The 18,301-nt window shown below is 32.2% G+C and overlaps 1 protein-coding gene across 1 annotated transcript in view; it reads right to left on the bottom strand.

Moving 5' to 3' along the window:
• The window catches only part of ZDHHC17 (zinc finger DHHC-type palmitoyltransferase 17), a 91,914-nt gene that overhangs the window by 13,271 nt on the left and 60,342 nt on the right, over window positions 1–18,301 (bottom strand). The window contains exons 8-11 of the mRNA XM_070409678.1: window positions 18,024–18,149; window positions 8,845–8,987; window positions 7,194–7,296; window positions 700–822 (exon numbers count right to left, since the gene is read on the bottom strand). Of these exons, the coding sequence (XP_070265779.1) occupies window positions 700–822; window positions 7,194–7,296; window positions 8,845–8,987; window positions 18,024–18,149 (495 nt within the window). The remainder of the gene's footprint in view (window positions 1–699; window positions 823–7,193; window positions 7,297–8,844; window positions 8,988–18,023; window positions 18,150–18,301) is intronic.

The following is an 18,301-nucleotide window of genomic DNA, read 5'->3' on the forward strand; positions in this document are numbered from 1 at the left end:
TTACCTACCCTAACAGCTGGTCCTGAACTTTCAGAACTGGATTATGACTAAGAAAACCTGTCAAACCAATTATTAGCAGTAATGTCTGAAGAATACTATAACATAACAGTAGCAATCTCCTAGAAAAGGGGGGATTGGGCTATAAGAACATGCCAGTGTTTTAGTCTACTGTAAGCAGACATAATTCATCAGGATTTGTTTTGTATTTTTTAAAAAACTGGTTAAAATAGGTATTTTCCATATGTCCATAACTAGCGCTTAAAATAATAAAATTGGCTTCCTACGTACCTGTGTTACAGTGAGGGATGCCCAGGATCATATATACAAATATTTCAGTTATTGTGATGATACATCTGTAGTATCAACCAATTTATCGGGCTTTCAATTTACAAAGTCTTTCAACAAACATCTACTGAATGCATATTATTAGTGGAGGGTTTACAGAGATGTTTAAAATATTGTATTCACCTCTCAAAGCAATCCCAGTAGCCTTATGAATAAGCAATGCATAAAAGTATCAAATGTTATGGAAGTGTAAGGACAGGCATCACAAGAGCACCAACTATCCATCTGTTTGTTTTGAAACTTCTTTGGTTTGAAAATTTTAAACAGTTTCTTCCTTTGTACTCTAATATCTACCATAACTACTGATAATTTGGTAGTGAAACTCAAGTGACTAGTTAGATTGTTTCTTGCTACCTTTTTCTTTTGCTCTTCTGTAGCTTTAATTATGCCTGGATCAGATTTCCAAGACTTCCCAAAATTGTAGAAAAGTGCGACACTATTGGCAAGGAATGGAAGATGAATAAATAAAAAGTTGAGATGTACTTAAAGTTAAGGAATCTAAAGAGCCAATGAGTTACTCTTATAGGTAAATTTATAATCCATTAAATTTTACCACAAAAAAACCCCCCACCTACCAATCAAAAAATACAAACTGGTTTATTTATTACATGAAAATAGATTATTACATCTACTACCCAAGCTGGTTTATCTATTCTGTAAACATCAAATGAGATATTTTCCGTATGTCCATACCTAAATGTAAAAAGTAAAAATGTGAATTCTTTTTTTAAAATATATTTTTATTGATTTCAGAAAGGAAGGGAGAGGGGAAAGATAGATAGAAACATCAATGACAAGAGAGAATCATTGATCTAGAGAATCATTGATACACTGCCTCCTGTACGCTTCCTATTGGGGATCAAGCCTGCAACCTGGGCATGTGCCCTTGACCAGAATCGAACCCAGGACCCTTCAGTCCACAAGCCAATGCTCTATCCACTGAGCCAAACCAGCTAGGGCAAAAAATGTGAATTCTTTATAAACATTAAATCATGTAGGCTTATCTACTTTTTAAAAGTCAGCGCGCACATTAAAAATTCACTGACTAGATCATTTTTAAATGACTATTTCTTTTGACAAAAATGAAGGGACTTCTCATGTTCAAAGTTATTATCATACTAGTGGCCCGGTGCACGGATTCGTGCACATTGAAAGGGAATCTGGTGCAGGTGAACCAGATTCGGGGCCGACAGAGTTCCAGGAGCAAGCTAACCTGCAGCCGATTCTGCGAATCACTGGGCTCCCTCCTCCCTCCTCTCTGGGCCCAGGGTGTGGGTGAACTAGATTCGGGCTGACAAGGCCCCAGCAGCAACCTAACCTATGGGTTGGAGCGTCTGCTCCCTGGTGGTCATTGTGCATCACAGCTACTGGTCGAACGGTTGAATAGTCGCATATATATATATATATATAAAACTTTATTTATATGCATTAAAATCTTTATATAGCTACCAAACTCTTCAGATATCATACTCATATATTTAAAATACTGCCTTCAAATTCTCTCCTTTGTCTTTTTTGAAAACATTCAAGCTAACCTTAATTTTAGAAAAGATATTTATAGAGTTGCTTAAAACAGAAATAGTTTCTATGGTCATATTTTTCTATCTAATAAAAATATAAAAATGTACTAGGCATTTATAAAAATAAGTGAAAAATCAAAGACTTTTAAAAAGCATTAGGAAAAATAAAGCAATGTTGTTAGAACAATACATTTCTGACACAAAAATCTGGAATTCTAAGATTTCATTTTTCAAGATTTTATGTAAGAAAGTATCCTACAACAATTTTGTAAGACTTTTGGACATGATCATATATATACACTGTTTAATTTCTTATGAAGCACAGGAAAAAGAACAGCTTTTTGAATAAAATAATCCTATATTTGTTTGGTAAATACCCAAACACTAAATAACCTCATAAAATATAGTAGGAGAAAAAAAAGAAAGAAGAGTAATTATTATCACCTGTCATATATATAAAAGTGATTTCTCTTTCTCCAGTCTCCTATTTCTCCCAACTTTTACCATTTTTATTTCAGAAAATGCACTGATACAACCCAGCTGGTGTGGCTCAGTGGTTGGGCGTTGACCCATGAACCAGGAGGTAGTGGTTCGATTCCCAGTCAGGGCACATGCCCATATTGCAGGCTTGATCCCCAGTGAGGGATGTGCAGGAGGTAGCCGATCAATGATTCTCTCTCATTGTTGATATTTCTATCTATCCCTCTCCCTTCCTCTCCGAAATCAATAAAACAGGTTTAAAAAAAGAAAAAGAAAATGTACTGGTACAGAGGAGAGTAAATACAAAGTCAAATTTTCAGCTGTTCCAACTGCTAAAAATCTCTTGAGACTAAAGTTAGGTAAATGCATGTGCAAAGAATGCTGAATCCTGGCATTTTTTCAGGGACAGTACTTTTACTTATTATAATAGTTCCAGAACTTAAAATAAAAGACCATCTTTAATAATTTCAAAGAAACTTTTGCTCATGTGCACAAAAATATACAAGAATATTTATAGCAATATTTATAGGTGATCGGATACCTAAAGAAAGGTAAAAACAAACTTAGAGGATATTAGAAGGAAACTAAGAAAGATATACAAAAAACTGAAGAAGTAGAAAAAATATTTAATAGAAAAATACATAAAAGAGAATGGTGAAAATGATAATTTTGCATTCTCTTCATTTTTATATATGTAATCATTCCAGGCTCTAAAGTTTTTCACATCTATCTTTAGTTTAAAAACTTAGTTGACCTTAAAACATAACTGAAAATAATTTATTTTTAGACATAAAGAATTTCTAATAACCTACTGTCAATATTTCAAAAGTGGTGCTGCCCAGCCACAGTGGCTTAATGGTTGCGGGCTGGATCCTTAGTAGGGGGCATGCAGGAGGCAGCCGATCAATGATTCTCTCTCATCATTGATGTTTCTATCTCTCCCTTTCCTTCCTCTCTGAAATAAAAATAAATAAATAATAAGTGTTGCCAACCACAGTTGACTGTACTGGGTATGACAGTGAATTTTAGAGTTGATTATTATAAAAGAAGCATAGTCAATAAAATTTTCAAATAAATAAGAGGACAAGAAACAAAATAAAATCACGCATGAATCTAACACCCAGAGATAATCACTGATAAAATTACATGTCGCCACTTCCAGTTCAGATCCTTTGTGCATTTTAAAATTAGAATCATTCTGTAAACATAATTTATAGCATTTTTATTATATCCAAAGTATCAGCCCATATCAAGTCTATAAAAAGCATTTTAATAGCTATTTTATCTCATACCATATGTAGTGTAACTGATAAAACTATCCCTGTATTAAGGTTGGATATTTAGGTTATTTCCATTTTTCTCTATTATAATAGTACTATGATAAACATCCTAGTAAATAAATCTTTGATCTTATCCATGATTACTTAATTATGAATAAGTGATTAAGAGATCAAAGTATATTTTTAAAGCTCTTTCTACAGGTTGCCAAACTGCTTTACAGGAAGGTCTACGAATTTAAGGTTATTCTATATCAGGTCAAAGGACTGGGTTCTACACCAGACTTGATATCACCTACCTATGTAACTCTAAGCAAGACATACAATTTCTCAGAACCTCAATTTATCCATCGGTTAGAAAACAGCATTACAATTTGTGCATTTTGTTTTTTCTAATCTCAAAGAATTGTTCTGAGAACCAAGTGAAATATCTCAGGACGCTATAAACCAAAAAGCACTGGGTATTCACAGTGACTTTATAAGGTGTATAATGGGGTGGTAAATATTTAATGAATAGTAAAAAAATAAGAACTTATTTATTAAAAGAAATAGTTTATGTCAATATAAAATTCATTATCCTCACAAAAACACTTAGGTGGGTATATTATGAAAAACATAAAGTTGATCCTCATGCCTACTCAGTAAAAAATTTATTTGCAGCCCGCAAATCAATACTCACAGTGTTTTTGCAGTCTTTTATGTATATGCACAAAATGGCAAACAGTATGAGTCACCCTACACACACATTCTCAGCTGAGTTGAACAAGGTCACACTCTGCCTTCGTGTTTCACCTTTATACTGTGAACAATGTCTTTTCATAGTTTATTTAGTGCCATATCTTCCACATCGTTGTGTTTTTATTGGTGACTTTGCCTTTTGAAATGGCCTCTAAGTGTAGTGCTTAAGTGCTATCTAATGTCCTACAGGCAAGAAGACTGTGCTATACCTACAGAGAAAATACATGTGTTAGATATGTTTTATTCAGGCATGGATTATCGTGTGGTTGGCAATGAGTTCACTTTAATGAGTCAACAATAAATATTAAACTTCGTGTTTAAACAGAAACACATGTCAAACAAGGTTATATTCTGATTGGTTGATAAAAATGTTGTGACCAGAGGCTTATAGGAAGCTAACCTTCTTTTCCCCTAGGAACAGTGGGTATTCACAGTGACTTTATAGAACTTAACTACTGTGAATAATGAAAATTGACTGTAATTCTATTTTTCAAAACTATCTAATCAGCTTTAATTACATACGTAGTACTTAGTAGCAAGAGGAAAATGATAGAAGCAACAGGAGACGGGGTCAGCAAAAGAGGTAGTTACCCCTGATTGCTGCTGCTAATTTATCTCTGCACCTTAATCATTATCCTGTATCATGAGCTTCATGGCTCCTTTCTGTCTAATATCCTTTGTGTATCCATTATAAATTCATCTGGGCTCTTTACTATTTCCTTCCTACAGGTTTTTTGGGCTTCTCTCTGGCTCAGAAATTTAATATTGAAAAACAAAAAATGTAGCTCTAAAATCATACAGGAACTAGAGATATGGTTCTTTTACAACACAGACAAGTATAAAAGGATGGTTTTTTAAAATCAGAATTTAAAGTTATTTGTGATTCCACATCCCATGAGTAAGATATACACAAACACATTCAAATATGTAAATGCACATTTAAAGCCCATTGAGACACGAACTTAAGATGTAAAAATTCACATATAAATAATAACAGGTACTTATTTAGCACTTTTTACATGTTAGGTATGTCTTAAACTGTATTATATTCATCTTTTCTAGAATTCTCTGAGACAATACTATGATCAATCCTACTTTACAGGCAAGTATAAAATTTAGTATTCTCATACTACAATTTTTATTTGAAAAATTAGCATGTGCAATTTATTCCATGCATTTAAAAATGAATTACATACAAATCTATTTTAGATGCAGAATTATTCAAATAGGGCAAGTTAAATAGGCTTGAATGTTCTGGCCTTTCCTTCCTCTCACATTCTCAACTCTCCAGCCGTGGGAATCTGCAGAGCTATTTTTTATACTATATCCAAATAAAGAAAATTCAAATTGCACTACATAAGAAAGTCTGGCATAAAGTTTTCATTATTTTTTAATTTACTAATTTTCCTGTTTTTTCTTCACTTACATGCACGACAGATTAAGAGTTTAGCAACAGTCTCAAATTATTTTAAGATGGGAATCTAACTTTTTTCTTGAACATAAAATTTACTGTCCAATTTAGGAAATCAAGTTAAAAAATATGTCTGGAATACAAAGTCACTTCAGAGGTCAGTGCTTTTTTATAAATTTAAAATAGATGAGGTAATGAAAACAAGTAAATCTGTCTGACTCATACTAAATGTCCCAATAAGACAATTCTAATGTTTAATAATAAATTCTGGAAGGACAATTTTTATGTGAAAATATTATGCAAGCCCAGAAGGAGCTAGTGAAAACTGCCACATGGAAAAATTTCACTTGATACTTACACAAGGAAGTATTTTAAAAGTACTATACTTTCTGAAAGTAATTATATACACGATAAAAATATAAGCATTACAAATGTAGCTACAATTGTGCCTTACTCTCAAAAATAAAATAAGCATGCTTTGTTTTTCAACTAAAATACAGGACAATTTAACAAAAAGAATACAGTATTATAACATGCAAGACTGTGAAGTGAAACCAGGTACTAATTAAAATCAAGTCACCAAAAACTGCACCCATTTAAAATCTTATATACTTTGTAGTAATGTTTTGAAAATGACTTAATGAACATTTACGAAACATGTCTTTATTATAATACATCAGACTCTCTTAACTGACTAAACTTTTTCTATGTAAAAATATCAGAAATTAACAATGACCTTACTTCTTTGATACCCACACATGCATACACATTTACAATTTGAAATATTATTTTTTTAAATATACTACATTGAAACTATTGAAGTTAGCAAATATTTGAAGATGCAGCATTACATGCTTTTCATGAAGCAAAAGAGAAAATTAACTGTTAGCAACCATAGCAAAAGTTGTGAAATTAAGAAAATATTTAGAGCAAATTGCTTGATATTAAAACATAAAAATCACAGTTTAAAAGAAAGGTTTAGAATATGTGTTATAGAATCAAATAAGTACATGTTTTTATACCAGAGACTAGCTGTGTGGCCTTGGTCAAGGATAACAGCCTAACCTACTTAAGCCTAAATTTTCTCATCTATAAATTAGAGATAATACAAATGTACTAGATGTGTATTAAATGATACAAAGTATTTAAGAAAATGCCCTTTAAACATACAAAAAATGGTAGCTATTATTATTATTATTGATGTTATTAAGAGCAATTTTCAAAAGCAATCTATTCAATATGTAACATTTTAAAAACAATATTTTTATACTTATTGTTCTAGAAATACTGTTCATATTTATTTTTCTAGAAATAGTTTACTGTTAATTGTGAGTAGTTCAGTCCTAATGTTAAATTATTACTAAACAATTATTTAAATAATGAACAAAAATTGCTTAGATATGGCCTTTACACCCAAAGGATATCATTCCAAAACCAGAAGAACCACGTCACATACATCCAGAATTTGGTTGCCAAATATATTCCAAGGGGCAATGCACTATGCATTGAATGATCAAAAAAGGATCTGTAAAACATAAGTTTTATAAAATTTGAGCTCTATATTTCATTATGAAAATGAATATTTACATATTTAAATGAAAACTACACACCTTTCACATAATAAACTCTGGTTAACCAAAATCCAGAAGTACAGAATGCTTAAATTCCAAGACTGTTTTCATAGTAATCAACAATAAATGACTTCACAGCTGAATGACTCAGCAAGATTTTGAAGCTCCTTTTAATTCACCAAGAGTTTAAAATTATATTCCATTACTTTTCAATTTTAATATTTCAGTGTATTCCTATACTCTTAATCAAAAATTCAACTTCATCATTCAGCATTATTCACTGATGATGGGTTATAATTTGACAAAGAAGTACAAAGCAATCCTAAAGCTTTTCTGTGTATTTCATCTTTATTCTTCCTAACCTATATACTCTTGTTAAGTCTTCACCACATCTTTTCAAGTAGAATGAACTACTAATTCAGTAAAACTGAAGGTCATTATTTACAGCATTTAGAATTCAGGAAAAATAAATATTAATAAATTTCATCAAACATAAGCAGGATCAATCATCCATGTAGGCTAAATAGAAAATCGTGGTGAATTCCTATTTATAAAGGCCCTCAAAGCTCCAGGAAACACTTAAATGTGATTAGTTACCTAGAAGTAAGCCTATTCCTAAGAGTTAACACATTTAGTGTATTACTAGTCATTCTCATCTCTGTGTAAATTATTTGCAGAACTTTTTTTAAATTCAGGTAAAAACAAAGCACTAAAGGAATGAATGGAAGGTGGGAAGTTTTGGATCACAGACTAGGGATTGCTGGATGGGCAATTTTAAGGCAATGAGATCTAAGGACAGAAGAAAAAGAAATTATCACAATATTTAAATAAAAAATAGGGAGAAAATAATAATAATAAAAAACTGAGCTGCTTCATATGCTTAGACTTTACCTTGCTACTAAAATCAAACCTCTTTTTTGCATATTGCCTATGACCAAAGAAAATATCATTCCTATGGCAAGGTAAGTTCAAGCATTATAATTATTTAGAACAGTGGTTCTCAACCTTCCTAATGCCGCGACCCTTTAATACAGTTCCTCATGTTGTGGTAACCCCCAACCATAAAATTATTTTCGTTGCTACTTCATAACTGTAATGTTGCTACTGTTATGAATCGTAATATAAATATCTGATATGCAGGATGGTCTTAGGCGACCCCTGTGAAAGGGTCGTTCGACCGCCAAAGGGGTCGCGACCCACAGGTTGAGAACCGCTGATCTAGAAAGAAGCAATATGTATATTACATTTAGAGTTCAACAAACTCAAGTCCACTTTTAATGAAATGTTTAAAACTGTACTTTAGCCTTAAGAATTAATGCTAGACAACACTATTAAAAATTTTAAATATTTCACATATAAATTTGCCAAAATTCTTTAACATTAAGATCAAACAGGTTACAGAAAGGCAATTTTCTGAACATACAAAACATTAATTTTATATAGCAGGATCCAAATTATAATCTTACAATTATAGTTAAGGTATAGCTAAAAACGACACTTACTTTGAAAGAAACTGTACTGTAGCCCAAACACCACCATACATTAACCCTTTAATGAGCCAGGAATCGATATTTAGGTCTGCTATAAACCCAACCAGCCAAATAACTAGGAAAGGAGTTCCTAGCATTACTTTCTGCCGAAATTCCTATAAAGAAAAAAAAAATTAGAAAATTTTTAATGTTTTAAGTAACCTCAATATGAAGCATGGTTACCTTTGTAAAAACAAGCAACGAGTGAGTTGATTCATTCAAACAAGCTTACTATATGCAGGTATTATTCAAGGTGCTGGTCTCTGTCTTCTGGAAACAGGCAATACACAGGCAATAATTTAAAAGTACTTGGTTAAAACTGTGGAGGATGAGAACAGAAGTTATAGGAGTGTGTCTATAGATACAGAAGAAAGCAGTACCACCTGCTAACACATGAACAGGCTAGAAACAGTTCAGGACAAATACCACCCCATTTTACCAGGGGCATTGATAGATAACTAGAGACAAGGACCATCAGAATGACTAATGATCGAAGAACTATATAAGGAAACTGAGGAAGCTGAGCCTGGAGAAGGCATTTTGACTGATACATATAAACAGCATATCAAAACCTTAAAATCAGATACAGAATAAAATCAAACAATCTACAGGGTACCAGAATCCATAGAATGGAGATTATGTGCCTCTGAAAACATATAAAAGCCAAGTGTTTAATACTCCAGAGGTAGTTCTATTTCATTTTTATACTGGTTGGGTTGTTAGAAAGTCCACTCTAACAATTAATCTATTTCCTTGTAACATCTACCACAATAGTATCTTCAGAGCAACACAAAGTATACCGCCTCTTCCACATAACAACCCCTTCACAAACTTATAAGCCTCTATCAAGTTTCTTGAGTTACAAAACTATATACTTTTTCAAATAAATGGCCATGTTTTCCCCAGTTCAACCATTTCTGAACTAAATGTGTAATTTTAACTTAAATTAATGATTAAACATATCAACTCCAGAGTTTAACTTTATGTTGTAGTAAAATAAGTAATCCTTCCAATTTTTTTTCATCTCTAGTATTTTGAATTTTATATCAAGACATTAGAGAAGATTTATAACTAGAGGAAAGAACCTATAGGTAAGGGGGTAGTTATTGGTGGGAGAGAAGGTGGACATGTGTCATTTGAAAAAGTCTGGTATAAAATTTTCTGTAATTTGGCTTGTTTTTAGTCAAGATACTTGTTTTCCCTCAGCAATGACCACATTTCTTCATTATTAAAAAAATACGATACAATTCACATATAGTAAAATACACCTTTTCTGCATAGTTCTCTGAGTTTTGATTAACATACACAATTGTGTAATTAGCACAAAAATCAAGAAACAGCATAGTTCTATCAAGTCCAGAAATACCTTGTAGCCACAGGCCCAGCTCCTGGCAAACACTAATCTGATTCCTGTCCCTAAATTTTTTCCTTTGCAGGAATGCCATATATATAAATGGAATGATACTGAATGCAAACATTTAAGTCTGGCTTCTTTCACTTCAAGAATGCATTTGATATTCATCCATGTTGTTGTATTTATCAGTACTCGGTTCCTTTTTAATGCTGAGTAGTATTCCATTACAGGATTTATCTGTTCTTTTATCCATTCCTCAGCAAAGGAATTAGGGTTGTTTCCAGTTTTGATGATTGTGAATAAAGACACTATAAACATTTACATACAGCTTTTTGTGTAACATAAGTGCATTTTACGTGGTTAAACACCTATCCATGGGATTTCTAGATTTTTTTTAAAACTGTCACATAACATACATAATATTATAAAGGTGTAATGGTGATAAACTACTTTTCTAGATATGAAAAATCTATTTTCTCTTATATTTTATTATGGAATTTTTCAAATATAAAGTACATTTGAAATAATTTTATACTGAATATCTGCATGTCTACCACCTAGCTTCTACAATTCAGTAATCTATTTTTTAACTAAACTTTTTATTTTGAATAACTGTAGATTCACATGCCGTTGTAATAAATAATACAGATAGATCCCAAGTAACCTTTAACCAAGTTCCCCCAATGATTAACATCTTGCAAAACAGTAATGTAGTATCACAACGAGACAGTGACATCAATACAGCTATGATACAGAATATTCCCATCACTAAAGGATTCCTCATGTTGTCCTTTTACAACCTCCTCCAGCCCTACCCTCACCCCCATAATTAACCTCAGGCAACCACTAATCTGTTCTATATTTCTATAATTTTGTCATGTCAAAAACTTTATATAAATGGTATATAACCTTATAGAATTGGCTTTTTCATTCAACATAATTGTTTGGAAATTCATCCAGGTTATTGTATGTATCATTGGTTCATTTCTTTTTATTGCTGAGGACTATTCCATGGTACAAATATACCATGGTTTCTTGAACTGTTTACCCACTGAAGGACCTTGGAGTTACTTCCAATTTGGGGCTATTATGAATAAAACTGCTATAAACATTCACATACAGGTTTCTATGTGAACACAAGTTTTCATTTCTTTGGGATAAATAACTAAGAGTGAAGTTTCTGGATTGCATGATAATTGCATCTCAAGTTTTGTTTTTTTAAAAAAATACACAAGACTGCTAAACTTTTCTCCAAACATTCCCACCATCAATGTTTGAGGAATCAGGTCCCTCTGCATCCTCACCAGCATTTGGTGATTTCACAACTTATTAGTTATTCTAATAGGTATATGAAAGTAAGTCGCTGTGGTTTTAATTTGCATTTCCCTAATGACTAATGATGTTGAACATCTTTTCATATACTTATCTGCCATTTTTATATCTTTGGTAAAATAACTCTTCATGTCTTAAGACCATTTTCTAACTTGATTATTTGAGTTTTGAAAGTTCTTTATATATTCTAAAAACTAGTTCTTTATTAGATATGTGTCTTGCAAATACTTTTCTCCAGTTTGTAGTGTGTCTTTTCATCCTAATAACAGGGTGGTTTGTAGAACTATAGTTTTTAATTTTGATAAAGTCCAATTGATCAATTTTACTTTTATGGATCATGTTGTTTGTGTCAATTCTAACTCTTCGCCTAGTCCTAGATTCTGATGATTTTTCTGGTTTTTCTCCCTAAAACTTTTATAGTTTTATGTTTTACATTTAATTCTGTGAATCATTTTATTTTTTTTATATGATGTGAGATTTGAGTAAGGTTTTATTTATTTATGCGCCTATGTATATCCAAATGATCCAGAATTTGCTGAAAAGGTTATCTTTCCTCAAATGAATTGCTATTGTACTTCTGTCAATATCTTGGGCATATCTTGACGGCTCTATTTCTGGACTCTGTTCTGGGCCACTGATCTGTGAGTTTATTTCTCCAGCAAAAAAATAGCTGTATGTTGACGATAGCAAAATATTGCTAGAATTTTTATTTAATTGCAATGAATCTGTATATCAATTTTGGGAAAACTGACATGTTGAGTCTTCCAATTCATGAACACAGTATATCTTTCCACTTATTTATATCATCTTTGATTTCTTTCATTGGCATTTTAAAAATTTCAGTACATAAGTACATTACACATTTGTTTGCATTTACACCTAAATATTTAAATTTTGGGGTTTCTTTAGAAATCCTAAATAGTACTTTATTTTTTTTAATTTTGGTACCCACATATTTTTTCCAAGTGTATAGAAATAAAACAGATTTTTAAATATATTTGCCTTATATCCTTTTATCTTGCTGAATCATTTATTAGTTCTAGAAGTTTATTTGACAGATTCCTTGGGATTTTCTATGTAGACAATCATGTCAACCACAAATAGGGACAATTTTACTATTTTTTCCTTTCTGATCTATATGCCTTTTAATTTCCTTTTCTTTCTTTATATCACTAGCCAGAATTTCCAGTACTATGTTGAACAAGAGCAGTAAGAGGGATATCTTTGCCTTGTTCTTGATCTCAGGGGAAAAGCATTCAATCTTTTACCATCAAGTACAATGTTAGTAAAAGGTTTTATATATGTTCTTTATAAAGTTCAGGAAATTCTCCTCTATTCCTATTTTTCTCAAGAGTTTCATCATGAATGGACATTAATTTTATTGAATACTTTCTGACTGATACAATCATAAAATACCTTTTTTAATTCGTTAATAAAGCAGAGTATATGAAATAAACTTTGAATATTTATTCCAGGCCTTGCATCCATAAACCTCATTTGGTCATGGTGCATAATTTTCCTTATATATTGCTGACTTATACTTGTTAATATTTTGTTAAGGAGTTTTGAGTATATTCATGAGGGATGTTGGTCTATCGTTTTCTTTTTTGTACTGTCTTTGTCTGGTTTTGGTATCAGGGAAACATTGTTTCCATTCTGTTATTTCCATATACAAGCAACATAACAATATTCACACGTGTGAAGTGAGTTTCTTATAGAGAGAGCATAAAGTAGGATCATACTTTATAATCCACACTACCAATATCTGTCCTTTATTGGGTATATTTAGACCATTTACATTTAACATAATTATTAATACGTTCCGGTTTAAGTCTACAATTTTATGTTTTGTTTTCTGTCTGTTCTCTGTTTTTTGTTCTATTTTCTTTTTCCTGCCTTCTTTTGAGTTATTGGAAAGTTTTTTGGAGTTCTGTTTTCATGATCTACAGTGTTTGTGAGTATAGCTTTTTTAGTGGTTACTCTAAATATTACATTATATAAACATAACTTATCACAGTGTACTCGTCTTCATTTTACCAGTTCAAGTGACGCTTACCTCCCTTTATGTCCTTCTAACCTCACTGATGTTATAAATTATCTCAAATATATTCTCTACATACATTTAGAGTCACATCAGACAGCATTATAATTTTTGCTTCAATTGTCAAACAAAATTTAGAAGACTTAAGAAGGAAAATCTACCATATTTACCCATAATTTTGCTTACCATAATCTTAATGTTAAGAGTCTTGATTTTATTTCTTTTGTTTAGAGAACTTTTCTTAGCCATTCTTTTAAAATAGCTCTGCTGATGACAAATTCTCTTAGTTTTTCTTTATCTGAGAATGTGTTGATTTTCTTTCATTCCTAACATATATTTTCCACTGTATGGGATGCTGGGGTTGATAGTTCTTCCCATTCAGCACTTGGAAAATGTGCCAGTTCCTTGTGAGCTCTATGGCTTCTGACGAGAAAGAAATCCAGTCATTTGAATTGTGTTGCCCCTATTGATAAAGGGATTTTAAGATCTTTATTTTTTCCAGAAGATTGACTACGATGTGTTTGGTGAGGATTTCTTTGTGGTTATTCTTTTTAGGATTTGTTCTGCTTCTTAATCTGTACTTCTGTCTTTTGCCTAATTGGAGAAATTTTTGTCCATTATATCTTTGAGTACTTTTTCAGCATCACCCTCTTTCTTCTCTTCTTCTGGGACTCCAAACATATTAATGTTAGATATTCTGTTATAACCACAGGTCCCTAAGCCTCTGTTCTTTTTTTTTTTTAAGTTTATTTCCTTTTGTTGTTCAAAACGGGTAATTTTTATTGTTCCATCTTCAAGGTCACTGATTCTTTCTTCTCTCCCCTATAATGTGCTATTGAGCCCATCCAATGAGTTTTTTTTTAAATTTTGGTTACTGTAATTTTACTGTTATTTTCTAAAAGCTTCTAAATTTAAATTTTCAGTTTAAAAATTTTTTATTTGGCTTTTCTTTATATTCTATTCCTATATTTCTATTTCTTTGCTGAAACTTTAATTTCCATTTGTTTTAAGCATGTTCATAGCTACTTGGTGAAGCCTTTTTATGACAGCTGCTTTAAAATCTCTTATCAGATAATTTTAACATCTCTCATATTGTTGGCATTTGTTGATTCTTTTTTCACTGTTTTAGACCTTCTTGGCTTTTAGCATGATGAGTGATTTTCAACTGAAACTTGGACATATTGAGTATTGTGAGATACTAGATCTTACTTAAACCTTTTATTTTAGATGGATTCCTCTGATGTAGGTTGGGAGGGGAGTGAGGCACTTTCTCATTCCTGCCAGGTGGGGTGGAAGTCCAGGATTCTTGCTTGGCCTCTACTAACACATGAGGACAGGGCTCCTCATTACTGTTGAGCAAAGCTGGGACTTCTAGGTCTCCAATGAACCACTACTGATACCTCCCTGGCTAAGAGAGTTAGGTGTGCCTCATTACTTTTTCCTATGTGTTCTCCACTGATACAGCAGGGGATGGAACGTCATTCACAGCCAGTGGGAATGAAAGTCCCAACTCTCGCCGAAAGCGGTTTGGCTCAGTGGATAGAGCATCGGCCTGCGGACTGAAAGGTCCCAGGTTCAATTCTGGTCAAGGGCATGTACCTGGGTTGCAGGCACATCCCCAGTAGGAGACATGCAAGAGGCAGCTGATCGATGTTTCTCTCTCATCGATGTTTCCAACTCTCTATCTCTCTCCCTTCCTCTCTGTAAAAAATCAATAAAATATATTTTTAAAAAAAGGAAGTCCCAACTCTCTACTCAGCCTTTTTCTGACACCACCCGGGGAGAGAAGTTGGAGTACCTCATTATTGCCTGGTAAGAGCAGAAGTCCTGGCCTTTGCTGTGTGAATGAGGGTGGGGCCACAGTATTTTCTGTAGTGTTTGGATATAGTAGAAAGTTATTTTCTAAAAGCTTCTAAAATTTTTCTGTCTTTTTTTTTTTTTTTTTTGTCCTTTGAATAGAGAACAGAGACTTTTTTGTTGAAAGCTTTTTTGTATGCACCCATTCATGATTCTAGGCTGTTGGCTTTGTCAACTCCCTCTTCAGGGATACTAATATATGAGGCAAAAATAAACAAAAGAAAACACAGGGAACCCAACACCATGTTATTCTTTGGGGCCTGAGCTCCCTAGCCATTTTGCCACATTCTCTCCATCTTCTAGAGTCATTTTACATTTATTTTGTAAATAATGTCCAGGTTTTTTAGTTACTTAGAAGGAGGAATAGGGAAAAGTACATGTAACTTCATATTCCCGGGTTTATTTTCACATAATCAATAAACAACATTAAAAAAGAAGATATTGTGAGATATCCACTGTTAACAAAAGGGATCATGGATTTTTAAATGTGCAGAAATACTAATTTAGAGATTTTTTCTAACTTTTCATTAAGCAAGTTTTTTAACCATAAATCTGCCTGTCTAAAATTTTCTAACTTTAAAAACCCAAGTTCTAAAATCAAAATTCCTTCCATATCTAATTGTCCTATTAGCACTGTCCCAAAAAAAATCTTTTTCCCTTTTGGAATGACTTATTTTTGGTATATACTATTGAATCTCAGGTCTTACTGTCTTCTTATTTAGTTTTAAATACAGAATATACTTTACAGACTAGCAAATCAAGTCATGATCATGATTTACATTTCTCTAATTTGAGATGGAAAAAGAATAGTCTATATAATTACAAGTACTTCATTCCACAAAGCCCCTAATCATCATCTATTTTTAATCTAGTAACCTTTTTAAAAAGGTAATATATTTAAGGCTACTAAGTCAAAACAAAACAAAAAACACAGGAATACTCAACTTCTGAACTAATCACAATAATATATAAATGTTAGTAAAGCTGTACTAAATTTTTTAATGAAGCTCTTTTTTTAAAACAGATCATATTCAAACACACAAACCTGATATATAGTTCATTATTGCTATAAATAACTTTACATGTTAATGAATATCTAGAATTTACAATGTCATTTTCATCTGACAATATATTTTTAAAAAACTTTAGAATAGTTATACTAAACAAATGAAAGCATAAAGATTATGAGACATCCCAAAGTAATACAAGATACTTTAATTACTAGCCTAGTTATTATAAGACATCAGCCATTTTCACTCTGCTGAGCAAAACTGCTCTAAATCCTGGAGGATAGAGCAAAACCAAAGAAAATAAATAATAAACCACATTTATATCATAACTAATGGTGAAATAAGAGTTAACATAACTTGCAGAAATTGTTCATTATTCTCAACTATAGCATAGAAAATAGGCAAGTTTATAAACTATAAATTAAATTCTTCTGATGCCTATATAATACACCAATGAACTTTTCAGCTCATTAAGGAAGTCTGAACTACAAGTAAATGAGGCATGCTTTCAAGCGTGTTCCCCTTTATTCAAAACTTGTCATTTTGTTCTGATAACAGACAGACCAATATTAACTTTACACAAATAGTTTTACCACTGGAACAACCTGAGGAAAACATGCATAAGATATGTATGCCATTCAAGTTTTAACTATGGACAAGTTAGCAAATACCTTGGCAATTGTTTAGGCATATAAAAGAAATTGTCAATCAGCTATTTTTTTAAGGGAAATTTTTAAGGAATGCCAACTCTTTTGGGAAAATGTTCTTGGTTTTGAAATCATATAAATACAAATGGGCAACTGAGCCAAAAGTCACACAGTTTATAATTAAAGGTATATGAAAGGTCTAAAATGGGATTTCTATAGAGAAGTGAAAAAATAGATTTCCTCTCTTTGAAAAAAGTTACAACATCACAAAAGAATGAAAAGCTTAACTTAATTAGAGGTAGACTTGTGAGTCAAAAAGATATGTATTGGGACTAAGATTTTTTACAATTGACTACCATATTAACAAATGCACTTAAACAGGAAAAACTTTTATCAATTACTTAACTAAGGCCAGCTGAATCAATGAACTAAAATTTGTGAGATTTAAGCAATCTCACATATACCCTTCTTAATTATCAGATAACACAAATAGACCATCAGCCAAATAGGCAGAGCCTTTGCTATCTACCTTCATTGTATGCTGGGTGAAATATTTAAATATTATATTGGCCAGTGTCAAAATTAAAAGCTATAAATGCTCATGAGAAAAAATTATGCTTGCCCTCGCCGGTTTTGCTCAGTGGAAAGAGCATCGACCTGCAGACTGAAGGGTCTCAGATTCAATCCTGGTCAAGGGCATATGCCCTGGTTGCAGGCTCGATCCCCAGACCCCCAGTACAGGGCATGCAGGAGGCAGCTGATCAATGATTCTCTCTCATCATTGATGTTTCTATCTCTCGCTCCCTCTCCCTTCCTCTCTGAAATCAATAAAAAAAATTTTTGAAAAAAGAAAGTATGCTTATGAATCTGAAAAAGACTATATATTTGAAAAGTTTCAGTCATGAACTTACCTTATCAGCTTTCAGTTTTCTAAGGAAAGATGGATTATCATATCCTTTTGCTTGTCTTGCCTCTTGCAAATGGTTGATCATCCAGACATTTTTTCTCTGCTTTGCCAAATCAAGTGCTGATTCACCCTGATAATATAAGTGGAAGAAATTCATATTAATAATAAAAACAAAATATTTTAGTTACTAACTTTTAAAGCATATCTATAAAAATAAATTGACTGCATATTAGTTCATTACTGTTTTTACACTGGGCAGCCAACTACTAGAAGAATCTAAAA

This window comes from Myotis yumanensis, unplaced genomic scaffold, assembly GCF_028538775.1.
Source record: "Myotis yumanensis isolate MYYU_CA2020_CCGP unplaced genomic scaffold, mMyoYum1.0.hap1 SCAF_3, whole genome shotgun sequence".
In the NCBI taxonomy this organism is placed as follows: domain Eukaryota; kingdom Metazoa; phylum Chordata; class Mammalia; order Chiroptera; family Vespertilionidae; genus Myotis; species Myotis yumanensis.